The sequence below is a fragment of the Labrus bergylta genome, chromosome 6, assembly GCF_963930695.1.
Source record: "Labrus bergylta chromosome 6, fLabBer1.1, whole genome shotgun sequence".
Lineage (NCBI taxonomy): Eukaryota > Metazoa > Chordata > Actinopteri > Labriformes > Labridae > Labrus > Labrus bergylta.
Window position 1 is genome coordinate 16,575,326 of NC_089200.1, and position 26,753 is coordinate 16,602,078.

Genomic DNA, 26,753 nt, shown 5'->3' on the forward strand with positions numbered 1-26,753 from the left:
AGAAAAACCTGACACGCTCAAGCTTCAGCAGGCAATTACAGCAGCGACATATCGAGGGAGGGTGACGACCGAAACTAATCAAAAAAAAGGGCCGTCCAGCACCTGAACCATCAATCGGGTTTGGGAGTGAAGGCGATTAATCAGCCTGCGGTTAACCTTCGGAAGAAAACGCGGAAGCGTAATTCAACGTCATTTAAAAAAAAAAAAACTTATAATCGGTGACAACATGGCTGAGTGTAACGTTAGCATCGACAAGAATAAACTACCTGGAGTGAAAGAGGGTAACGTCCATAACATATTTACCGACTGAATGTGAAGAAATATATCCGTTTAGCATCACCTGTATCCAGCAGGTGACACTAGCTCGGCTAATGCTAAAATGTGGGAACACAGGTGTTTCTGTTTTTTTTGATAACATACACTGTGCTTATGATGGTTAGCACAGCTTGCTAGTTGATGCTAGCATAGATAAGTCAGGAGAGAGAGAGGCAGCGAGCACTGATTCTTGTGCTTCATGTCAGATTTCTGTAACCCAGTAAAACAATATCAGAGAGAAATGTTAGTGCACTGAGCTAAATATGTGGTTGTAAGGAAGAAATGAGGGTGGCACATTGTGTACACCTTCGTTTTTTCACATATTTTGTGGGTTATAGTGGCGTGGTAAGTGGGCAAAGCTACACAGTATGGTGTGATGGTGTGAGTGAAAACAGTGTAGGAGTGAGGAGACCTGTGGTTTGAGCTGTCACTGTGTGTGTGTGTGTGTGTGTGTGTGTGTGTGTGTGTGTGTGTGTGTGTGTGTGTGTGTGTGTGTGTGTGTGTGTGTGTGTGTGTGTGTGTGTGTGTGTGTGTGTGTGTGTGTGTGTGTGTGTGTGTGTGTGTGTGTGGCATGGGTGAAATGGCTTCTTCCTTTGAGATAAATATCTGTCTCATCCTGTGACGTTTTGCTTTTAGCTGTACAATAATAATAATAACTTCAACACCAGTCTCATCATACATCATTTTGATACACATCCCAGCTATATTGTTACTGATATGAAGGTGAAAAGTGGTGCTTTGACACTGGGGTACACTGTGTATGTGGTGATGTTCTGGTGGGAAGGACCTGTCCTGTTCATGTGAAGCAGCTGCTCAGCAGGATGCTTGTTATTCTGGTCAGCGAGAGAAGGAGCGTGCACTCCCAAATGCATAAACTGGACAGCAGCAGGGAAAGATTGGGGAAAGCTGCTGTAACCGTTTCAATCTCTACTGTGTCAGAGAAATAAAGAGTTGAGCTGTCCTGTTGATCTAAGCTTTATGTTGTCCCCTTTCCCCACTGCATGTGAGGCACAAAACCTTTTAGTGAAGATGTCTTGGTACGCTTCAGCGCAAAGTGATTCAACGATGCAGCTCTGATCCTCCTGTCACTTGTTGCTTTGTTGTGAAAACTTAACCCGGTTACACGGCGCTGTTAAAACTTTTGAAAGCTTTCAAAGGGGGACTGTCTGTCACTCACATAAAACCCATGTTGTTACATAAGTTGAAATGTCTCGTGTCTTGAGCAGCCAGAATTAATCTCAGGTTACTCGGCTAAGAAGATTAAGCATATGGTTAGAAAAAAAGGGTCCGTGTTAATCAAATCCCGTACTGATTCGAGGCTTTGTGTAGGTCTCACCCTCTCATCACGGCATCTGTTTCAACCCAACCATTCATACGGGCATCTCCACCCGTTTAATACAATCTGGACTCCTAACCAGTGCTTTGTTTGTGTTGCAGGTGTCAACAATATTGGCAAATAATTTGTTTTCCCAGCGCTCTCTCTAATGCCTGCTAGCACTTAGTTGAGAGAGTGTCGTGAGTTATTAATTTTTGATGTGGTTGAAGTCATGTTTGTGAGGGTAGAGGATGGGAGCTGAGTCTAACAGTGTGAGGTTATTGAGTGTGACTCTGGAGGAAGGCTTTCAATACAAGATTAGTGTCAGAGAAAGGATTGCTATGGCTTAATCTAGACTTTAAAATGAATGATAAAATAATTCCCATCATACAACTAGAGGAGGTGAAAGAATTTCTAAAACTAAGAGTCAAATGATAGTTTAGTGTGGTTGATTTAGTTACTCACTAGATCCTTTTTTTTTTTTCATTCAATGATGTGTTGACAAGGTTTGATGCGAAGAAAAAGTTTACAAATGTGGTTCTTCAAGATAAATGCTTAACAGATTTAGTAGCAGAGATACACTGCTCATCATCCTGAGCTGTAAGTTTCCCCTCAGTCATTAGCGCAGGCTGTGAGAAATCCCCCTTTCTGTTTCATACACTGATAACTGTCAGTATGTGAAAACTAGTCATCTCCAAATGAGCTGAGGAATATGTTCTCTGCCTCATGTAACCACTGCTCTGACAGATATGAGTTGGTGGGTTTGACTGTAATTAGTACAGCTACCTTTCCACAGCAGTCTGCATAACCATTTCAAACTGTTGAAACAATACATGTAAGGTCTGTTGTTGTTTGGATTTGTTCAGAAGATGTCCAGAAGAATCTTGCTGCCTATGATTTGTGTTCCATACAGAGATGATTTAGATCATCAAGTGTGAGTCATGCTGGTGTCACTTTTGTTCTTAGACCTGAGAAGAAAAGATCCAATTGTTTTGAAAGAAATAGCTACAGTTAATGTGACTCACTCATTTAAAGGTTTCTTTGAAGGTTGATTGTGTTTTCACATCTAATGCTGTCTTTGTAGCCTTTTCATTGATTGTAACTACATTAGCACTGACAGTAATGAACAGACACTTCTGTTCTAATCGGTGGAGACTGTGCTTGTTGCATTTAGTCAGTCAGTTCAAGGACTTCAACCAGCAGCTTGTCTGTAATACATGTCGTTCTCACACTTCTCTTGTGGCTGCAAAGATCACACATTTGTATTTATTTTTATTTTGATATATTGAGGAGGAACGGTTCCTCATTCACAGTTTCACTTCTTGTCTTAACAGAAAGAAAAGAATCAAACAGCAAACCATTTGCAAGGTTGCCCAACTCTCACAAAGAAACACTTTGTGTCTCTGCTTCTTATCAGTGACAAATTCAAGACGTCTATTGTATCATGTTTTATTAAACATGCCATTTAAAACTTAGGCCAGAAGTGATAAACAAATCCTTTGATTTTTGTCTTTTTTATTGACATAGCTCAATATTACAAACTACATGTTTGCCTCCAGGAGCTTCACGCTCTGTATACACATTTACAGGACTCAGTAAGAAGTCCTCACAAGTCCATCCATCCCATTACAATGAGAAATGTACCCATGCTACTAATACTACATGAAAGAGGTTAAAAATGTATTTACTTCTTTGCATGTGTCTTATGTAAACGTGTAATTAAAAACATCTGTAGTTAGCTGGGCCGGATGTTAAATATCTGAAACTGAATGACAGATTTAGATATCATCTGAGCTGCTTCAAGGTTGACGTCTACCAGCTACTAGGAAACTGAGCTGATTCATGAAATTTCCTTTTTAAACATGTTTTTTTTCAGTGTTATTCATTAGTTTAATGTTGTTGGATTTTTTTTCAGTGTGCCGAGACTTTGCAGTGCTGGAGGACCATTGCCTGGCCTACAACCTCCAGGAACAAGAAAGTAAGAACTCTGAATTAGCTGTGGAAAGTTTGGCTGCCTGTGACAGATTCTTTATTGTGATATAAAAAGGATCCAGAGAGTCCATGCAGTTAAGTAAAAACCCAGGGCGTTTGTTTTTTTTCTCCACACTGTCTGTTTATACACTTATGTCTTAAAATGTTTTCTGCATCAGACCATTTTCATTACTGTGGACTGTTTCTGTCTGGCTGTTCTGTTCTGTTGCATTCCTACAGCAGGTCACTCCTGCTTACTTAGCAAAAGAGCAAGCTGTGAAAGATGTTTTTAGAGCGCAGCAAGTGAAAAATGAATGCAGTGCGCCATCATCCAATGTAGCTTTCCGTAAAACGTGTCCATCCTGACTGGGTCAACTGCAGCCTGTTAAGCCAACCTAAAGCCAGTCACACAGTTAGATGTGTGAATGGTGCAGGAGGCCACTACAATGCAGCATCAGGGCCCGGCTGTGGCAGACTGCAGCGGATCAGGCGTGTTATTTGAATTGATCGCGTTCATTCGTGAGCTGAAGCTTTAGAACAGAGAAATCCAGATTCTGGAAAGTTCGATTTCAAATTCAGTGTATCAAGAGTTTATCTACGCAACACCCTGTGGAATACTGCATGCATGTTTTTCCCTGCAGGCCTCATTAGATAAATTGTTGAAATCTAATGATGAACTTTTTAGTTTTCTTGTCAAAAGCTTCTTTGCTCCGGTTTTCGAAGAGACCCTTCCTTTCATCAGACATACATTTATATCTGCTAATGGCTAATGACCTCCTCATATTCTTCACCTGCAAATTCCTTCATAATGCAATGAGAGGAGTGGGCTAAATCTTTTAGACTGGGCAGGACATTTGGCAGTTACTTTGCAGAGTCTTGTGTCAAGCCTTTATTTTGAAGGGAGTGATATATTTAAAGAGTAGAACAGAGGAAACAGGACAGCTTCTTTGGACAATAGAATATGTGCATGCCTCTATAAGAGCTTAAAAGTATATATATATAAGCTCTGAAGAAAGAAGGCCAGATGTCAGCTGCCCTAAGTGCAGATTAGTCTCTGTTATAGCTGTGATTAGTTTGGTTTAAGCTGGCCTGTCCTTTTGTTGTCATTACCCATTTTAAAGCTGTAGTGATCTAAGGCGCTTCTCCTGTTGCTTCTTTTGTTGCCACACTAACTGATCTGGTTTGGAAAAATATTGGTTCCACCTTTGACCCTGGAGGTCACCAGGGAGAGTGCTGGCTGTTGAAGCCTGACAGTCTTCAGTGTCCTTTTTATTCCACCTTGGATCACATCAACAGATGGCCATCACAGAAAGGGCTTTTATTTATTACATTCACTTCAAATAAATGTGCAGTTACAGCTGGCTTTTATTTCTATTGAAAGTGTTGCGCTGGAGAGCAATGAAGCTTCAAAATGTCACATGGAAAACATTTCTGTATGGCTGTTTCAGCACTTTCAGAGTCTCTGTTTCTGGAATGTGTTTTTTTTTTCTCTTTTCCAGCGTTCAGTTTGGGACTGATATGTCTGAGGTTCATTTAGTCCAGCTTTCTCTCCTTATCTCCCCTTTATCTGAATGATGTGAGACCTCAAGGTTGAGTGAGTTAAATGGTCATGGCCCGGTCATGTTGTCTTTTTTTGTTGCTGTCTTCAAAGATGAATAAATGGAAATCTTGTTTGTGGATAAATGATCTTGTCTTGGGTTGTGGTTTTAGGTTTTCCTTTAAAAAAAAAAAAATTCAGCCATGTGTCACAAGCTTAAACAATGGATCAGCCCCATCAAAAATAAATCAATCTGAACCCTTGACTTTTTTTTATCAAGTTGCCACAGCTGTGACGCACGGTTTCCTCTTTCAATGCCACCAGTCAGAGAGCAGAAACTTTATGGAGCCTCGCACGGCTAAATTGCCAAACATAATTTGGTCCTTTTCACATGAAAGCTGGGAGCGGATCGATATCCAGGTGAAAGAGAGCCGAGCGAGTGAGTGATGCCCTCTATGCTTAGCAAGTGTCGAGAGTGCGTCAGCAAACAGGATTTATCATCTGTTATGGCCCACAACGTGCCATCACACAACCTTGGAACGGCACCTCTGCTGTGAACACTCATTTCTCAGTGACTAAGAGTGCTCTCTGTTTATTACCAGAGACTGAAGCGTCTGTGTCCTCAGCGTTGATCTTTTCCTCTGCAGACTAAACAATACTACGGCTTCTCAGAGGGGAAAGGGCGTCAGGAAAAGGGTGGATCAGTAGATAAGCTCCCCAAATGCTCCAGTGTTCATCATTTATTGAATTTCTCATCATCATGTACACAGTTTAAGAGCATGCTTCTGTGTTTGTGTCTACAGTCGAGAGCCACTTGGCGTCCAATGTCAATAAGAGCCGCCTGGTGCAGAAGGACCTGCTGGTCGCCAAGAAGCTGCAGCAAGAGGAGGACCACAGGGCCCAAGTGCAGAACCAGAAACAGCATGTCGAAATGTGGGTATCTCTGTCACACACACACAACCCTTTCATATGCATGTTAAAGCAACGTGCCACTGAGATGGACGATAAAAACAAAGAAATAAAGATTTTTGGGAATCTATGATTGTAGGGAGGAATGACCTTGTTAATAACTCAGTAAGGTTTTTGAATATATATGATCCTTGTACTTATCTCTTACGATACATGACAGGTGACTCAGAATATACATGATAGCTTATTATGTTTAGTTGTGATTCTAAATAGCCACTAAAGGTTGGCTGTTACCATCCTTTTAGGTACAGAATAAGACATCTTTATTGAATCTAAACCATCTGTATCTCATAACGTCATGGCGCCATCAGAATACTTTGCTCAGTTTTTATTGCTTTGTCAGAGGCATCTGTTGAAGATCTGTGTTATCTAATGTACTTACTGAATAGCTAAGATCACTTTATGCTTCAGGAGTGAGGTGATCAGCACTCCAGGCAGAGATTTTGTCGAGGTAAAGGTTTTGCTAGATTACAAACATGAACTCATCCAACGTTTTCTGAAAAAGAAAGATGCCTGTCTTGACTGTGATATACGTTGTTTTTACTATCAGTATCTGCTACTGGCATTTTAAACATGTAGGAGAAGACGCAACAACCCACTCACTGTGCTAGTGGTCTCTGTGTGGTATCTCCACAGCCCTGGTGTGTAATTAGGATTTTTAAGGGTTTGGGCAGGCTCCAGCTGAGAGCGTCACCACAGAGAAGTCAGAAGCAACTCCTAAACATAGCTAAGGGTTATGTTGCTTCTGCTTCAGCTGCAACACAATCCTGCAAACGAAGAAGCCCCATTCTCAGCACTGCATTTGTTTTTTCTTGCAATAATATTTGCTGGCTCGCAGCACAGTTAGATCACAGTTTCAAACACACACACACACTCACACACACATACACAGGAAGCTTCAGCAGTGGGATGGAACCGCCCCCCCAGGGAGAGGCCAGATGCTCCACCATCGATTGAGGCAGGCTGATGCTGCTCGTCCTGCGGGAGCTAACACTGCCATCCAACCTGCACACCACTTCCAGATATACAACTAAGCACACACACACACTCTCAGGGGGCATGCAGCCTCACTTGTTAGATTGTGTCTACATGTGAGCAAATTCAAACGTGCTCCATTCTGTTTACTTCAGATGCAGAAATGATTTCTGCATGCCAGCCTTTAAGGCAGGTTGTGTTGTCAAAATCACTTCTTGTGAAATATGTGACTAAGCCGAAGCGGGCTGTTGAGCGCAACATCACGAAAGGCGAATATGTCCCTGCTCCTGCCTTAAGCACAAACACAACCTCTCACAACATGTTGGGTAATAACTTCAGTGCTGATCATGTTTTTTTTGATGAAGAACTGCTGTGCATCTCTTAGTTTTTGTCTATTCAGATGAAATACATTTTGAATGTATTTTTAAAGATATTTGTGTAGTCTGGCATTTTAGAAACATATTCAGTTTTTATGAAAACAAGTCTCATTCCTTAGAAGACTCAGCCTTCTGTGTAAATCCAGTTGACATTAAGGTCAAGGTGAATTTTAACCTGGAGGATGTTATTGGGTAAGTGGTGTGTAGTAGAGTGACATACACCTTGTATCATAGGAATAGCAACAGAAAAAGCTCCAAAGGGAAACAATGAAGTTGAGATGGAATGAAAAGTGAGATATATTTTTATTGCATTCGTTTAAATTTCTGATCCGGTGCTACAACTGTTTGAACACAGACTTTGTCATTGTCCTTAAATTGACATGCATGTTCTTAATGTTTTCAATATCCCTCCCCTATATAATCACATTAACATCAACCTATGGAAACTTTCAGTGAGCGCCAAGATAATGAGATAGCCCAGGAGATTCAGGATCAACTGGTCCAACAGGCCGAACTACAACGGAAGCAGGAAGAGAAGGATGCGGTAAGAAACACACACAAATGCATGTAGACATAATCATACGTGCAGCCAGTTAAGCCAATTGCAGCGCTATGTAGGTTACACCCATCAATGACTTGACTTCTATCAGTAGTGATGGACTGTGATGGGTGGGTCACTTCACTTGACCCACCCACTGAATGACCTGATCTGCAAGTCTCAACCCCAGTGTTGATGCTTGAAATAAAGAGCAGGGATTTAAATGTCATGACAGAATCAAAAGGTTTTTCCTGTATAGTGTTAATGAACAGGATAGAGTTCAGTGTTTTTATCCTGACTATGAGATTTGCAAAATATTTCTTGTTATGCGTTAGTCCATCCATCATGGCTGCCACTATTTACATCTTGACTTCCCAGTTCCCTATTATGTGTTTTGGTCTACAGGCTAAGGTGCAAGTGAATCTTTTGTAACAACGGGTGCTGCTGCGAAATTCCTGAGTCCATACTGAGGGACTGATGTTGCTTTTTGTATAATACTTGAATGAAATAATCCACTGATTGGTCAAAGAAGGATCTTCTGTACCGGTTTACTTTTTGGAAACTATCAGGGGATGATGCATTCAAACACTGTAATTTGAAAAAAAAAAAATGCACATTTGTTATGTATGGGCCCAAACAAGGAATTCTTCATATCCATGTGGGACAGCGTGTTAACTTTGGTCGTGTTTATTTGTAGGCTATCGCTCGTAAACTGCAGGAGAAGGAGATGAAAGAGGAGAAGAGGAGACAGAAGCAGCTGGAAACCAAATTTGAGGAGGAGTACTTTGAGGATCATGGAGGTAGGGAGAGCACACATGGTAATATGGCTATGTGTGTGTTTGTGTGTGTGTGTGTCTTCTCTCTTCATGCAGTACATGTTTGTTGCTTGCTAATGTAGTAAAATGGGAGAGAATATGCCTCCTTTTCAATGAATAGGGATATTTGCAACATCAGAGCAAAAGCACACACATGCAGAGCTGATGAAGAGCTGGAGATGGTTTATGACAATGAGACAAAGATTACAACACGCATTCCTAAACTCATGATTAACCCTGAATGGAGGCTTACATGTTTCTGCAAAGAAATAACTTCAAGAACATACACAGACGTTAATGGTTTGATCAGTGCTCCAGTTTTTTTAGTTACCACAGCATACATTTTGATATTAGATTATACCTCAGAGATTAAAATGAATCTCTAGATGTGGGAAAACACAGTAGGAAAACATTACGATCTACAAGCAGATGTCACATAGATACTTTAATATCTTTGTCCACACACATCCAAGGGTTCAATTTGAAATCTGTTCCAAGTCATTTCATATGCACATGCTGCATAATTCAGAAGTATTAGCTTATTTCAATCTTCCCTATTTGTAAAGAGTCAAGTAAACCTGTTGGTGACATTCATACTAAGGTCAGAGTTGCTCCTGCGTCATCCGCTTGTTGGAAAAAAAAGCAGGTTCAATGCAGGTCTTTATAGTAGAAGGCTATCAGAATGAGAGATGTTGCTGCTACTGAAATATATCCGCTATCTGGCTGCAATGTGGCGAGGTTTTAATGCACTCGCAGCTCTTAAGCCATAGGTGTGACTTTGACTGTACAGGAGAAATATATTTTACACCGTTCTTTTTTACATTCCCTCCTGACTCATCAAGGCTGGACTCTTTTCTCTGCAGCTTTAGCGGCATGCTGAATCTTATCTGACAGATTGACTCCCAGTTTTATGCCAAGGGGATTTTGTTTTTGGAAGCGGAAACATTCTCATGTCATATCCTCATTCCCAGAAAAGGAAAAAAAAAACTGTTAACTTCATCAAACAATCAACTGAACATCAACAATCGATCCACTTTTTTAGTATTGTTTTTTTTATTTATTTCCAAGACATCGATTCTCTTCGATGCATATTTTCTCGATGCATTGACCATGAGGGTTCTTATTGTCTGCTTACAAGAGTTGTATTTATTCCACTTCTCAAGCTCTCCCTTTATAAGCATGCAAGCTAAACATTGGAAAACAGCACAAAGGAAAAGGACCGTTTTGAACTGAGAGGCAGGCTTTAGATTACAGTCCAGGGCCTGTGTCTACACTTTGTTGATATAAAGACCACTAATAAAAGTTTGTTCTTTTTTTTTTTTTTTTTTTACGGCTGTCAGTCTACTTGTCACGGTGTGTCTGTTTGGATCACTTGCTGTTCAGGTGCTTGGCCTTTTTTTAAAGATGTCACAAATGGCAGGCGGACAGGATGAAGCAGTACCTCTTTATTGACACTACTCTGCCGGGCTTTCTTTATTTGCAGTCGTTTCTTGCATCTTGCTTTACCCCTCAGTTTATATGTCCTACAGAGTGTGTGAATGTGCGCATTGTAGGAAAAAAAAAAAGAAAAAGCTACAGCTCCTTTTTTGTTACCATTCATCTAACACTGGAGGACTGACGCTGCAGTGAGTAACCGGACACATTATGAGGTTGTCCCTGTACACAAAGGTGTTCCACTTTTGTGTACATGTGGATCGTCTTCTTTTTGCTTTTTAATCTGCATCCCACCAGTTTTTATGTCCTCCTCACGCCTGTGTACACACGCTCACATTCATACTCTTTATAAGGCCATGTAATTGGCTCCTCCTAGCAGGAAATTAGGGGGCCTCTGGCTGTGATTTTCATAATCCAGTGGATTACAGTTTCAGACAGCAAATTGCGTGGTGAAAGAATCTGTCTCTTCTTGTCAGATACACAACTGGGTTAAGACTTTAAAAAAAAAAAAAAAAATTTAATTTAAAATTGGGTATGACAGAAGAGACCACATATGAAACTTAACACCGTCACTCTGAGCAGGTATCAGTCAGCCTGTCTTTGTACCTGCCTTCTTTTTTTCCCACAAGTTTGAACATCAACAAAGTTTTGTCGAATAGACGTTAAGCAGCCAGTTGGATAAGTGGAATTCCATTGAGCTGACTCTCAGTGCACAGACTGCTGGCCTATGCTGTGTGCTTCATACGAGTGCTTTCCACTCTTTTGTTTTCATTCAAACTCGCGTCAGGAGCAGGCAAACTCCCAGCATACACTTTGTCCTGCGGAGGAACATGTTTTTCTTGATCTCATGTTTAGTTTTATTCCTTTAAATGAATCATGCTCATATTCATTCAAAACAAGCAGAGCTTTCAGGAGTTTAGCTTTCAGGCATGGTGTTGTTTCACAAAGCACTCCACAACTCTGAAGTGAGTGGAGTTATTGTGTTCTGAAGTGCTATTCTGCATCATCTTTGTTTAGGCTCTGAAGACTTGTAACCACTGTACTAACATTGTTTGAAATTCCCCATGTTATAATTTAATTTTTGATGTTGTTGTTGTTCATATTTACTCTCTTAATATCTCTACACTTTGTATTTTGGCCATCATTGTCCTCACAGGTGCTGTCTAACTCAGTGCTTATTAACCATCTTAGCTCATATTATTCCTGTTATTTTCCTGTTTCCATGTTCTCATCAACCATCATCATCCTCATCCTCATTCTCTCCCTCCTCCCTTCCTCACTGCTTCACCTCTGCCCTGCTCAGCTGCAAGAAGACCCCTCGACTTGGACAAACACAGTCGTCACAAATCCCCTGTCCAATATGATGCTTACGCTCCAGTGAGCTCACACCGGGATTTCTCCCCAGATTACAGCTCCACAGAGCCAAAAAGAAGCAGGTACCCGAGACAGGACCCAGCAGCACCCCACAGCCGCTCCAAATACCCTGAGCACTATCTCGGTGCAGAAGGAGGGCGAAGCAGGCATGCAGATCCATACCCAGAGCACCTCCTTCCCTCCTGGGGAAAACATGGAGACAAGTACACAGACTATGAGCCCATAGAGGCTGGCAGAGAGAGAGTAGTGAGGGGGAAGGAGAGACCAGCAAGACCCCCTCAGCCACAGGGCCTCATAGAGAGAGACAAGGCAAGGGACAGAGAGAGGGACAGAGAGAGGGACAGAGAGAGGGACAGAGAGAGGGACAGAGAGAGGGACAGGAATCGAGAGAAAGACAGGGGCAGAGACATAGAGAGGGAGAGGCACAGGGGAAAAGATCATCGAAACGACAGGGAGCAGGACTTCAGATCTGAAAGAAGAGACCAGGAAAGATCTAGAGATAGAGAACATAGTGGGGACAGACAGGGAGAGAGAGAAAAGCAGCGACATAAGGACAGAGATAGGCGGGCAAGGACGAGGAGCATGGAGAGAGGACTTGAAAGGGATCCAGGGCACAGAGGGGACTGGCTGAAAGATGGCAGGGCATCCTGGGAGGAGGAGGGCGATAATGCTGAGAGAGAGAGGAGGAGCAGGGGCCGGCTGCGGGTCCACTCTGGCCCTGAAGAGGGGTTTGATGAGCTTAGGGACAACACCAGGGAGTTGTTGGACCCCGATCTGGGGGAAGGTCCTGGCAGGGAACGCAGCAATACTCACCCCAGCGGAGAAACAGGTACCACCCTGAGCCCCTCTCCAGGCTCTGTGGGGGTGTGGTGAGCGAGAGTTGCTTCTTTTTGCTGAAACAATTTCAGGTGGTGGGTCGATTTAACATTGCAATCACTAATGAAGACACTAATTTGCTCTGTTCTCATGAGGATGACTTCAATTTCAGTCATTTCTGATGTGATTCAGATCCTGATGGTTTGAAGTGATTGGATTTGTTTCTGTTGCTGTTGGTTTTTCTTATTCTTGCAGTGTCTGCTGGGATGTTGCATTCAGTGCAGAAGTAATGGCTGTGCTGAGAGTGAAATGTGTGCTGTGATTTCTCAGTAGAACAGTTTCATATGTTTTGATGAGCTTCAGTTTGGCATTCACAAAGGGCTGCAGCGCTTGTGAGCAGGTTGCATCAGCTTATCCCAAATCTGTTTTAAGGCAAACACCTATCAAGAAGCCCTGCAGCCCTTTAAGGTGCCTTACAGCTTCAAACAAATTACAATCGTATCTATTGTTGTACCTAAATGTCAGAAAATTGTTTTTATTCATCAGAAAAAAAGAAAAAAAACAAGCAGTCTGACGACATATCCTTATGAAACTAATTTATTTTTTACAATTTCCAATTTAAAAAAAAAAAAAATCAACTAATCCTTAAATTAAGAAAATGGTAGTTTTTTGCAGACCTAATCAATTGTAAACATAATGTGTCCCCCTCCACAGGTCGTATTATTTATAGAGGGAGTGGAGCAGTAGTAGCAGAAACCGAGTACGAACTGAACGAGGCCACTAAGGGGTTAACAAAGCTTGATCTCCATGAGCTGGAGCTGAAGGACATGGAGGTGGCCAGGAAACTGCATGAGGAGGAAATCAAGGTGAGGAAAGAGACCAGGATAGTCTGTGGTATTGTTCATTGGTTTTATGAGCAGGATTACATTCAAATTAAACACATTCTAGCAACAGGATACTATTAAGTATGTAGACCTTATATCGAAATATTAAAAACCCCTTCTTCCATGAAGCTGCTGAGCACTGATAAGTGAACTGAAAATGTCTTATCGTCCATGTAAGGAGTGCACACTTCAATTTAAAACACTTGTGTTAAACTTAGCTTAGCTTTAATATGTCAGATACACAAGGGCAGGCAATAAGCTTGTAATACATTTTATATCAAAAGTCAGACATTGGGCTATAATAACTCTGATCTAGACTTAATTTAAGGCTGTATTTATTTTATTAAAACATATATAGAAACATGTTTTACTTTGGATGAAGGTGTGATTCGAATGATGTGTAAAGTCTAGCTCCTTAATAGCTTCTATATCAGGAGTGCATACTTTTTAAACGAAATACTGTAGAGGCATAATTTGATAAAGCAAAGAGATGTACTCTAATGTCTATGCTGTAAATGACCTGTCGCCTGAGTCATTTCCTTTGTTACATTAAGTCGGAGAAGTGCAGGAAACTCTGGGGAAAATGTGACTCTTTGATTGTCTCTTGGTTTCAGGCAAGCAAGATGCATGTACGTGCAGCCCAAATGGCACAGGATGAGGTGAGTGGGCATGAAGTCAGGAAGTCATTTAACCCTGAATAAATAAAGCTGATTGTACATGACTCTGTCTTACCCTAAAATATATATAAAAAGTCTGCTGAACAAGTGGTATTATAGTTTGTGTTATCATCTTTATAAGACATTTAGGGCTGTTGACACTGCTCTCATATTTAAATATATTTTTATTACAAAAACATGTTGTGACATAGAGGTGCTGCCCACACATCAGATCACAGGATATTAAGGTCATTTTCAATTTAATTTGTCTGATGTCTGGTTTTGGTAGGAAATCGCCCGCCTGCTGATGGAACAAGAGAAAAAGGAGTACAAGAAGAATCGAGAGCTGGAGAGAGAGCGGGAGAAAGAGAAAGAGCGAGAAAGGGAGAAGTTGGCCATGGAGAGGATGGTAGTGGAAAGGAGGCGCCTAGAGGGAGACTACAGGGTACTTTTCCAAAACCGTGCTCAAAGTTTCTTTAGGCTGAAATATTTTTGCAGCCAATGTGTTTTTTTAATAAGCTTTGTTTATATTTATACAGCAATAGCAGAACCATCCTTTTCAAAGAACTTGTTTTTGCTGGTGTTTTGCAGCCAGGTTCGGAGGAAGTTGTCAGACCTCGAACACGAGAGGAGCATGATCACCAGAGGCAGAGGAACAACAACAAGCCTACAAGGTAGGGCTTGGGTAATTAATTAATAGTTTCAATTGCGGTACGTTACGATACACTTTATTTTCCCCTTGGAGACATTTTTCTTGGACTCAAATTGCTGCCAAACATTCAACTGCTTCCTTGAGAATCAATACATAAAACAATAGAAAAACATGTCCAAACATTAACAGAAAGGCACTTACCAATGCAAAACAACATATACTGCACAGGATTTACATTTAAGGACACCATGCCGCCATTGCTCAACCCACACAGCCTTACGAAATATTGTTCAGAATCTTGATTAACGTGGCTACTAAAGAGTTCAGTTCACATTGGGGGGAGGACTCTGTAGTGTCTGAGTATGAGCTTCTACCTTCTTGCAGAGTGGAGGATGTGAGACGGGTCAGACAACACTCTCTGTGCCAGTTACCATTTTGGCCCCCCACGATCATGAAAACAACATGATCCAGATTAAAAGGGGTTTTGGTCATGTGTGGTAAATGTTTCAAGTGTTTGTTGTTATATTTTGGCCACAAAAGGTGCATCACTACTACCTCAACAACGTAGTTCCTTTATTTTTTATTTATCTATTATTATTATAATTTGTAATTATATCTATTTTTATTTTTCCACTAATTTATTTTCATTGTTTGTTTTTCCAAGTGTTCAGAATGTTTAAGTCTTATAAGTGTCTAAGTTTGATAAATGCATTTGATGCAGATGTTCCAAAATCAATGAATAATCTTGTTTAATAACCGTGATCTCAATATCAATCAAAACTGTGATTTTATGATTATCAAGCAGCCCCACTGTAAGGTACATTACTTCTTTCCAGTAAATCACAAAGAAGAAGCTTTATGATTGTGATCATTTTGTCTCTTCTTCTGTCTTCAGGCCTCCACAGCCACGTGCACACGACTACGAGAATGTGAACTCTGGCTACGGCTACTCGGACCACCATGGTCCACCCCGAGCTCCCAGCAGACCTGAGGCTGCTTACAAAGGTCTCGTATCCCTGTGATTATTTGGTTGTTTTTACTTAAATCAAAATATGTTTTCTTTTTTTTTTTTTTTTACATCATGACCCATTATTGACCTATATGTTAGTATCCAGCACACGAAAACAGTACAGTAGTTTTTTTTTTCTCATAATGATAGCTGAGTGCTTTCTTTTTCTGGTACACGTAAAAAAAAATAAAAAAATAAAAAAACGATTTCAAAGCAGCACTTGGGGAAGTTCACATTTTTCGAGTCTAATTTTAAGCTTTCTCAAATGTGTATGTTTCTCCCCTAAGACAGTGACCTGCGTTGTAGGCAACAACTGAACAAGTTTATGTTGAGTGTTACCACATTTAATACTATTAAAAATGACAGCGCTTAAAGACGCACCAAGTCCCTCCCTAGATCTTTGCTTGATTGACCTTTGAGTTAAGCATAACGTGCTTTCTAATGAAACAAGCGCGTGCCTTTTGAGAGACCATTTCGTTCAATAATTCATATACACAAGTAATGCATGTTCTTAGAATTACTTTACTTTTTTTATTTTTCAAATTTACCATTAAAGTTTCTCAAAATGAGCAAAGATTCAGCAAGCAATTCTGATATTTGAGAATTTGCTTAAAAGCTAGAAGTCTGAAACTTGATAATTAAAAAAAAAACAGATTTACTTCATAAGCATAAAGCTTAAAAATACATCAGCAATCCATAATGTACGCTCTTAAATCTTTGTTTTAACATCCAGGTATGTTATTATTGACTTACTTATTGTGAGTTTCTAGAAGACAGGAAGTGGACGGTGGAGATATGCTGAAGTTTTTAAACTTATTGTTCACACCTCTCTGGCCTGAGAATATATTTCACAGGGAACAAAACTGGAGTAGTTTGCTAAATTGGGAAAAAATAGATTCCAGATTTTTCAAGATAAAAACTGATATGTGAGAAGTTCAGTGCAAAGACACCTCAACAACAACTTTAGATTGCAGTGTGATGGATCATTTGTCTCTTCCTTTTGTTTTTTCCAGGTGCCTATTACAAGCGGTGACTCAGGCTCTCTGCCATGTCCAGACATGCTGTCAGTCCTCCTTCGTCCTCCTTTTTTAATTTATCTTTTTGTTTTCAACCATCCACACTCTGTTGACCAAAAGCCTTGGGACAATCTCATGAGTTGACAATGGAAGTTTTTCTTCTTTTTTTTTTTTATACCCTCCAAAGTTGGCCCCAGAGCTCAACAAGTGGGAATGAGTGCCAAAACCACACTCAACCGTTTTTCTGTTTTTATATAGTTAGAAATCATGATTTAATATAATTATTTACTTTAACTGACTCCACTTTAAAAAAAAAAAAAAAAAAGCCAAACTATCAGCCTTGTGACATAATCTACCATGATTCTTAGCTGTTAAAATCGAGGAACTGGCACTTCACCTGCTGTGGTTATGTGCTGCTGTTCGTCGTCCCGTGTGTGGACCATGCCATCACAAGGACTCAAGGCCTCTGCTGGAAACAACCGTACAATCTCAGTTATCCTCATGACTTCTTCATGGAATGTGCCTGTCTGCTCCATCAAGGCTGCTACAGTGTCTTACATAGCAACATGGCAGCTGCTTTGTTACACCCATGCACCCTTAAGTTCTGCTCTCATTTCTTGCTCTGCATTGAGGATACTATGAAGGGAGACGTTTCTGTTTCCTTATTCAAACGAGACAAAAATAAGCCTTTATCAATGTGCTGGTTGTTTTTGCCACCTTGTTCCAGTACAGAGGAGGCGGAGCTTTGTGGTGATCCATGGATTTTAATTGGCTTTAGGTAGTTTTGTTTTTTTGCTTGTGAGTGGGAATTGTTTTTAGCCCCACCACCCTTAAACTGAAGTGGGTGGATGAAATTCTGTGTCGGACTCACTGTTTCTATGTGCATGCTTACTGAAAGTGTACAACTGTGTACATGCATTTCAGCTCTATATCAAACGATCCAGCTCCCTTTTTTTATATCCTCAAAAAGGGCTTAAGCCACAGAAAGCCAAAACTCATCTCTTTCTGAATAAATAAATTGTTTTAGCTCTTATACTTCTGAACAATATGTCACTTTTCTTCATATCATTTAGAAATCAGTGCCAGTTCCAAAATTGAAATGCATGTACATCGCGTGTCTGCTGATGAATCTGAATTCTTGCTTGTGCTTTTGGTGCAGACGTTGTACGATTGAATATGTGTTCTTGTTTTATTTAAATGTAAATATCAATTTTTTTTCTATTTTGTTTTGTTACTCATGCAACCAAATCCTGTTTCTCATTGTGGAAAGTACAAAGTCTCTTTCCCTTGTGTCTCACTGAAGGGAGCTTTATTTTTTATACAATATTTTGTTGGTTTTTCCTCAGATAGTTCATTTTAAAACCATTCCTCCTGAGCGTTTCTGCCGTTACGTCCAAAACTCTTTTCTTTGTCTCTGAACTCCAAAGCAGACATCACTTCCTGTCTGCAGAACAAGCAAACACTCAACAATGGAAGAGATATTTGTATGAGGGAAATCCTTCACAGGGTCACCTAGAAAACTTAACTGAAAAAGGGACCTTTTTTTTTTTTTTTTTTTTACTGCTCCAGGATCAATTTTGATTTGTTCATATTGAATAAGGATGAAAAGGAAAATTAAGCATATTGGAAAATAGAGAAGCACATCTATGTTTGTGGCGACAAGTGAATCATTCTTTAAACATTTGCTGCGTTCAGGTTGTGTTGTTAAAAAATGTTGCTGAATCTATAATTCCACTCTTAAAATGATTCCTTCCCCGTTTAGAGTTCATACAAATTTCACTTTTCTTCAGGTGTGAGATGTTTGGGCTGCTGGGGACAGGTGTGCAGCTGTAAGTGAATTACAGTATGTGAGAAATGCTGTTGACAGAATGAGATCTGTGCCATATGTTTTTAATGTTTTCAGGGACATATAAATTGTAAAAGCTTAAAGTAGTTGTGGTTGTAGCAGAGCTACCACACCCCAAAGTGGGATTCATAATTTATTCTTTGGTGGGAGTGCCACCTTGTGGACTTGGAGACAATTGGAGAGAAAAAACAAGTACAAAATAGATCTGATCAGGATGCGTCTTTATGTATTTGTGGATGTTGTGCATCACACATTACTTTGGAATAGAGTGCTGTCTTCATCAAACATCTAGTTATGTTTTTAATTTTCTGTAATCCAGGGCTTGTATGCAATCTTCCAATCGTGAATCAACACATACTCTATGTGTTGGCACTTGCTGTAACATAATTCTTTTTAAAGTAAAATGGCATAAGTTGCTTTTACTTAATGCATCTTTATTGCAAATGTAATAAACTGTATCAGCATTTCACCTGTGTTTGAATACACTTCTTAAGACACACATAGGTCACCTACACCAGTGATTATCAAAGTGGGGTCCCAGGACCCCCAGGGATCTGCAAACCATAGCTTGGGGGTCCGTGGAATAATTTACAAACAATTGTAAAAGTGTGCTATATCATTGAAAAAGCATATCTACAAACTGGGACCTCTTCTCCCGCCCACTTTAGTTTTGTGCCATTAGATCAATTCTGATATGATCGTGACATGTCTGTCCCTCATAGTGTGCAACGGAAAAAAAAAAACTCAAAACAAAAAACACCTCGGAGTCAACATTTTCTCACATTTTATAAAATGAATTACTAGGAATGTATAAATGTAGCCTAATTATATCGTTGCTAAGTACTACATAGTACATTATTACATAGTATTAATATATGCTTATCAACGTTCGATAATGAGGGGGTCCTTGGAAAAATTTCTCACCTGAAAGGGGTCTATGGTCTAAAAAAAGTTTGAGAACCCCTGACCTACACTACACAACATTTTACACAATGCACTGGATTTCAACCAGTTCAAGACTTTAGACCTTAAATAACTAATTTCATTTTTAAAAATGTTTCTTGAAGTGTTCTTTGGCACTCTCATTTTAAACGGTACCTATGACACACCTGCAATACAGGTACCTTTCCCAGAAGCAGCGCACAGTAGCCAGAAAAAGAAGACACTATATTTTATGTTCAACACCTATGGCCTTAGTAAAATCTGCACAGTAAAATTAACAAACATTGACATTTTGAATTGTCTTATGTCACATTTATGTTGAATGTTACATAATTTGCTGTTTACCTGTTTGACACAAAAGTTAACTCTGCATCTAAGCAACCCCAAACATAGATAACAAGTTATGAGTTAACCTCCAGCTGTGTGCACAAACAAATATTAACTATACACCTGCTCACCTTAAACACTTTCAAGACACTTTTTAAAATGTCCTTATTTAGTAACAAACTCAGTACAGGCGTTCTTCCTTGTGTTTATTTGTGAAGAAACAGATACACATGATTACATACATGCACATTTATGTCTAGATAGGATTTAACATTTGAAAGTTGAATGAGCAAAAAAACCAAAAATCCCTCTTTAACTTAACTTAAATTACTCCCCCCGTGAATTCTTTGTGCAATCATTTCCGTGTGACTGTCACTTTGTCTTTTATTGTTGGCATTTTTAATAAATCATGCCACAAAGTACAGAGTTACACCCATCATCTGACAAAGGCTAAGTGGAGCTGGTTCACCAACATACCTGACATAGTGATGCTTCGTCTGCATGTGGCAACACCACTGCCATGCCCTCAGTGGGATATGTCACAACTAAACTACTAAGAGATACACCTCCATAACAAGGCTGCTGCTGGGAGATTAAACAGTTTTGAAATCAGATAGGAGATCTGTCTCAATAAGAAGGGTTTTTATTATCTGCTGAATCATCTGCTGTTAAGATGACACCCAGCATAGATATTTGATTTATTTTAAAGAAAGGAGATAAAGCAGCAACATTTTGGCTGGTAGCTTTTCATTTTTAATGCCTTCAGATGTTGATTACCTCTGCTAGTTTGGTGCAGTATTATTTCAGGCTGTTATCAATTTGTACTTCAGTTTTCTTCAAACGTACAAGATTATACAATAGGTATAAAAAGTACTCGACCCAATATCCGTTTGGCCTTGCATGCACATTACACACACGACCAGAAACAATGACTGAAATTTTTGAGCAAACAAATTCCCAGGCAAAGTTTCCAGCTGAGCGGGTAACAGAAAAGTTGTGAAATGACCCTGTAAAGAGAAACGAGAGTTACTGTTTGGGGAAGATATCAAGTTTTAAACTGATGTCAAAGTGCTCCATTCATTAGCACATTAATGATACTTTGATCGTGATCTTCCTGTACTAGCTGCATTACAAAATACACAATAATGCAGTAGCACAACACTGCATGCAAATATTGATTCATGTTCAGGCTCAAACTCGTTTGATATCAGTGAACACAGTCACAGGCCAGCCGGAACAGGTGCCTGTACTAAAAACGAAAAAAAAAGGACAAGAAGTGTAGTAAAGATCAGATACGCATCATAACGCGAGAGGGTTCTTGTTAACAGTATTACATAACAGCACAGACTAAACAGAACAGTATGTATTTACAGGTAAGTGAGCTCACCTATCCATGCCGGTGTCATCCAATCATTCCAGTGGCCTGAGAGTGATCAACCAGCTGCTGCGTTCAATGACTGAGTGATATTAACTCTCAAGGACTCAGTGTTTTTTCATGTCTTACCTGGCAGGTAAAAAAGGTGAGTGTGGCTGTCTATCAACTGGAGCACGCCGTGTTGGGACACGAAGACACACCCACTTAACAGGGAGAGACACTCACACAGACAGGAAAATAGAGAAAGAGAGAGATTACCAGTTAACTACTTGCTATTTTGGTCTATTCAAGTCCTTATCAAGATTTGTATCCTTTTGAAAGATACACTCTTGATAGCTTATGTAAAGGAAAAAGCAGCAGTTAACTTTTATCCAATGCATTAAATGTTTCTTTCTCTCTCAGCCTAATAGAGCCTGAGGCACATCTTCAGGAAAAACCGGTAGAGGTGGTCAGAGAACTATTTAGTCTTTAAACTGATCCAACCCTCCACAGAGAAACTCAAAGCTCTCTCTTTTCTTAGTTGGGAAATTAATAATAAAGTTACAAATGACATATGAGAATTGAAAGAGTATAAATCAAAGAATAGGCCATCTTTCCTTTTTTCTTCCTTATTCCCAGCACTAAATGTAAAAAGTGTCAAATGGCAATCCCTCACTGACAGGCCTGTAACAGCAAGAGACGTCTCTGGTGCTATACCTTCAGGCTTTTCCAAAAATCAGTAAAAGCTGATTATCACAAAGGATTTTTTCATAAAACCTCAATCTATTTACCTCGCATTTGAAAATCAGAATTTATATTGCATTTTGACCTACAATCAGTTGCGAGCCCTGAAGTTTCAAACTGATGTCAACGATTTGACTCATAGTGTTTTTGAATGAGTGGTCATATGAATGCTGGTCTTCCCCCTGGGTTAAAACATCCTATAAGAGCCTAACCAATTTAAGAATAACAACCCCACAGCCCTGCATTAGAGTCAGTCGTATTTCATAAGATGAAATGTTGGCATGTGGACAAAAGCAAACAGTCTCATCATGAGGTGTAAAAAATTAGGCAGGCCGTTTGGCCCCAGGCACTCAATGCTGTGCCTGATGCAGGAATGACATCGGACTGGTTTGCAGCACCACCTAGGCCCATCTTCGCAGGGAGTCACCCTTGTATGCATGCCAAGGCAATCCTCGGGTGCTTTGTTTAAGCTTGCACAAAGGAACCTGAGATGTACTGAATTTATTTTAGGGTATTGATCAGCTTGCTCAGTTGCATGTTAAGGTAGTTGGATTAAAAAAAATAGACAGGCCCACCATATTACTTAAATTAAGCACTGATGCAGAGATGTTATAAATACTGTGACTTTTATTCAAAGTTTAATTGTAATTACATTTAAGGTGTGTGCATTCATTTGTATTTGCTTTAGTGCAACTGAAGATCACAGAATAAATAATGGCCAAATGTCATTAGCTGCTTCAGTTCAGGGGATCTGGTCCTTATGAATGCTCGAAGACTGCTGTAAAAATTACTGGAAAACTTGAATGAATACCCACCATTGTTGATGTTGTTGTTATTATGTTACTTTATACAAGTCAAAATGTCTGCTGTGAAAAAGGCCTGCTGGGAGGTGACATAGACTACTTGATTCAATGTCCTGTTGTGTTCAAAGACATCAGCTCCCAGTCCTTAAGACAGACTTATTATTGCTGCTTTACTGTATAGAACTATAAAGCTGATTAAATGGAAGTTTCTTTCATGTATCTTTTATCCAGTAGGTGCAGCGCTGACTGCACTCTGGTTAGGCTGAGACAAAGACAATCTGCACTTCATCTGTTTTTACATGTTGGATGACATAAATGGTAAACACCCCCCTTAGAGTTAAAATACATTTAACAAAAAAAGAATCTTCCTCAACAGTTGGTTACACAAAAAACGTGGGGTTGCATTTGCTGAGAATCCAAAGATAATAGTTAAATTGTTCATCAGAGATAAGAAGTGCCATCATGCTAGTCTGCACAGAAGACATCTCAGTAACTCTGCTTTGACAAGCAAGCAAAGCAAATCACACAAACACACACAAACAACACAAAAAAGGGTAAGTCACAAAAACAAGACAATCACAAACACATGACCAATCATTAAAACAAGCTTCACAAAAACCTTGACATTTCAGAAACTCAATAGGAAGCAAAAGTTCTTACAGATAATGGCTAGAGCTAAGACATAGGAGACCCAAACTGTAAAACAAATAAACAAACAAACAAACAAATGTCAGAACACAGAGAGAAAACCTTTAAGAGAGGGTAAGAGAAATAAAAAAAGAGCAGTCAAAGAAAATAAATGAGCCAGGGTGAAGTCAAAACAATTCATAGAAGATAGAAAATAAAAGTAAGAAAGCAAATAGTAAATAATAAATAAATAATTAAAAGAAATAAGAGCAATAAAAAGATAAATAAAATAGAATAAAGGTTATAAAATAGATATAAAGTAAGACAAAAAGATAATAAAGAAGACAATAAGAAGACAAAGTCACGTAACATCGAGCAGCACTTTAACACTTTCACTGATTCCGTGTGCCTTATCTCCTCAGGCAGATCATGACAAAGCCGAGCGACCTTTATTGCACAAAATCTCTTTAGATCAAAGCCTTGAGTGGATCTTTGATGTAGCTAGGAGCCAGACACAAATGAATAAAGTAACGTGAAGTCAATGTAGTGAAGCCAGTTTTGGGTTGTGATTCGATTTCGTAAAACCTGTGAGAAGTCTGGCTGCTGCTTTCTAGTTGGATGTGAGAGAGTGCTTTATATTTAATATGAGGAGGGAGTTATAGAAATGTAATTTGGAGATGAGTCTGTTGATTACTTTTTCAAGGTTCAATTGAGAAAGAATTGGTTATGTGTTGTCTGCATAGCAATGAAAGGAGATGTTATAGGTCTGGATTATTTTGTGAATAGCAGCATATAAACAGAGCGTTAAATCTGACCTAAAACTGAACCTTGTGATACACCACAGATATTGTTAGTGGTACAAAGCCAGAACACTTTAGCTCCAGACTGGAAGGCCCTGCCGGGGTTGTAACCTGGAACCTGTTGGCTGTGACGCTGGTGTTGAAAATTCATTAACATGCCACCCTGGGGCATATACCTGTTAGGTTTTACATACTTTCCAGTACAACAGGGTTGTTTAAAATCATGGTCCATGTTCAAGTAAGAGAATGCTAGAACTCTTTAGCTCCACATTGGACGGCCCCTGCTGTGATGCAAACATAGTACCAGCTTACTGTGAGGTGTCAGTGCTGACCGATACAATAACATTAAAACATTGTTAGGGTTTATCCACTTTCAGAAACAATGTGGCAGTTAAAAAGTGGTCCGCATCCCAGTGGAAGAAAACCAGAACATTCCTGCTTCAAACTAGAGGGCCCCATCAAGACCTAGGTGTGTGGAACCCTAGAACAGTGGTTCTCAACTGATCCAGCCCAAGAGCCCACCACTTACTAGTTAATGAGAAATTGCAACCGATATTTCTGATCCACAACCAGATTTGATGAATAAAAGATGTGCAGTTTGGACCTCAGACAGGACAAAAAAATTTCAAAAAGTGCTTAATAGGTTTTTTGACTATTTTTTTTCCAGGCACACATTTCCGACCCAATGAGAACAACTGTACGACCCACTTTTGGGTGCCACCCCACCAGTTGAGAACCACTGCCCTAGACCATCTATATATATTTATATATATATATGCAATATTTTTTTTAATCACATGCTTTTTCGCAGTAATCATTACTGTCAAGTAATCTTGTATAAACAAGACACTCTTTGAAATTGCAGTTAAAACACAGGAGGACAATGTGCACAGAACCTGAGCTTTGGCAGCGCAAACACATCAAATTATATTCATTAAATTAAATTAGGCCTATAACTAAAGAATTTTAAAAAAACAACAACTTTAAAATACTTTTCAGATGGATATTTCATGGTTACACATTGATAAACTGGCTTCAAAACCATACACCACACACCACCATACCATTCTATATGATGCAATGTGAATTTTAAAGGGAAGACTCGTTCTCGGTTGTAGTACTCCTTGAATCCACTTGATGGCATCTTTCTCATGTGTTCTCCTGTGTTAGATGAATCTTCAACTGCATTTAACTTATTTTGAAACTTTCTTTGGGTCTGGATTTTGTACGTCAGTTTTCAGTGAGCTGGTTGACTTAATCGTACATGACAATTGTGTTTCAATTTGTTCAGTGTCTAAAAGTCCAACTTTGGGCCACATTCTTTAGACATTAAGACAAAACTAAATGATGCGAAACTTAAAAATGGAGCAGGACTTTAACCTACTTTTGCATCCGTTCTGTTTACTCATCAGCTTAACTAGATAGCCTACATATTTGGCTGTAATTAACTCCAATTGCTTGTTGCTGTTCCCAGAGAACACAATGTTACTCCCCCCAGATGTCTGCTTCCTTCTTCTGTGTGATGATGGAGAGAGTAATGAAGCCTTGCTTGACACGTGCCTGCAGAGATCTCGAAATATATAGACAGACGGGACCTCCATATTTTTCCTCTACGACAGGAAAAGTCATTTTAACAACGAAACAGTGATTTACTGTTAATGAATCAGGAGATTATGTGCTATTAACAAAGAAACCTGTCCAATGTATTCCAGTTAAACTGCTGTTTGTGGGTAATATGCATGAAAACATGGTTATTATGCTTTGCTGTGTACCCATATACCCTTAAAAAAAGACCCAGCTGATGCTAAAATATTGTCTTATATGTCTCATATCTTAGACAACATCGTTGTCATGCTATGTTGTATCAACTTTCCCTGTAATCATGTGCTGATTGTCCAGTTATCATTTTGAATGATTTTGCCTTTTTTCCCTATTTTCAGAAGTTTCAAATCTGGATATAAAGGATTATGTCTTTGTTAGCTGCAATAGTTTTTCAAACAACAAACACATGACTTATTATTGTTAACTTACTTTTTCTGAAATGTTTTGTGTACATCAGGATTCTGATGTGATATATTTTTTGCTGTACTGTTGTCGGTGGCATGTCGCTATGAGTCCCCACCTTGACAAGTCTTTTTTACAAAAGAGGTTTTTAATGTTATCGTCACCTCATTTTTGAGGTAATATAATGCTGTTACTCCTACATACTGCCAAAGCATCACAGTTCACAAGCCTTGAACAGAAAAACAATTAAGAGTTTACAACTGATCCCAGAGGACCACTTTCCACAACCTCCACTCAGTCTTTTTTAAGTACCACATAAACACTTTCTGCCCATTTCATATTTCATATCTACATAAACACGCAGACATTTATTTTTCAAAGGAAACTGATTTTTGATAGAGACTTGAAAAACTGATTGTGTCTTTGTTTGGAGGGTCTATTAAAGGAATGTCTGTGCGTGTGATAAAGTTTCGTCATTTTCACTCAGTGACCTCTAGAAAAAAAAAGTCAAAAGCACTATGCGTTTTTGCATTTAGACACTGCTGTGCGTTGAACTCAATGCTAACTGCAGCATGACAACCTTCCCACATTCTCACCTGAGCAGAAGCAATATATACCATGATCATAATAAGTGCAACCTTAGTTATGTGTTT

The 26,753-nt window shown here is 39.5% G+C and overlaps 1 protein-coding gene across 2 annotated transcripts; it reads left to right on the forward strand.

Annotated features, from left to right (window-relative positions):
- On the forward strand, nucleotides 1–18,966 carry ccdc50a (coiled-coil domain containing 50a). Of its 2 annotated transcripts, XM_020638942.3 has the most exons (12): nucleotides 1–281; nucleotides 3,546–3,608; nucleotides 5,942–6,071; nucleotides 7,913–8,003; nucleotides 8,695–8,797; nucleotides 11,550–12,449; nucleotides 13,151–13,302; nucleotides 13,935–13,979; nucleotides 14,266–14,421; nucleotides 14,568–14,650; nucleotides 15,524–15,633; nucleotides 16,651–18,966. In XM_020638942.3, the coding sequence occupies exons 1-12, from the start codon at nucleotides 227–229 to the stop codon at nucleotides 16,668–16,670; spliced, it is 1,908 nt and encodes a 635-aa protein (XP_020494598.2). In that variant the 5' UTR covers nucleotides 1–226; the 3' UTR covers nucleotides 16,671–18,966. The 2 variants fall into 2 exon arrangements, with proteins under 2 accessions (XP_020494598.2, XP_020494599.1); XM_020638943.3 differs by lacking the exon at nucleotides 11,550–12,449 and having other exon boundaries at nucleotides 9–281.
- Nucleotides 18,967–26,753: the final 7,787 nt, after the last annotated feature.

Bases quoted from the DNA above. Each gene is read 5' to 3' on its own strand.
- ccdc50a (XM_020638942.3), top strand. From the start codon at position 227: ATGGCTGAGTGTAACGTTAGCATCGACAAGAATAAACTACCTGGAGTG. The intron at 13,980-14,265 runs GTGAGTGGGCAT...TGGTTTTGGTAG, and splicing joins CCCAAATGGCACAGGATGAG to GAAATCGCCCGCCTGCTGAT. The intron at 14,422-14,567 runs GTACTTTTCCAA...GGTGTTTTGCAG, and splicing joins GCCTAGAGGGAGACTACAGG to CCAGGTTCGGAGGAAGTTGT.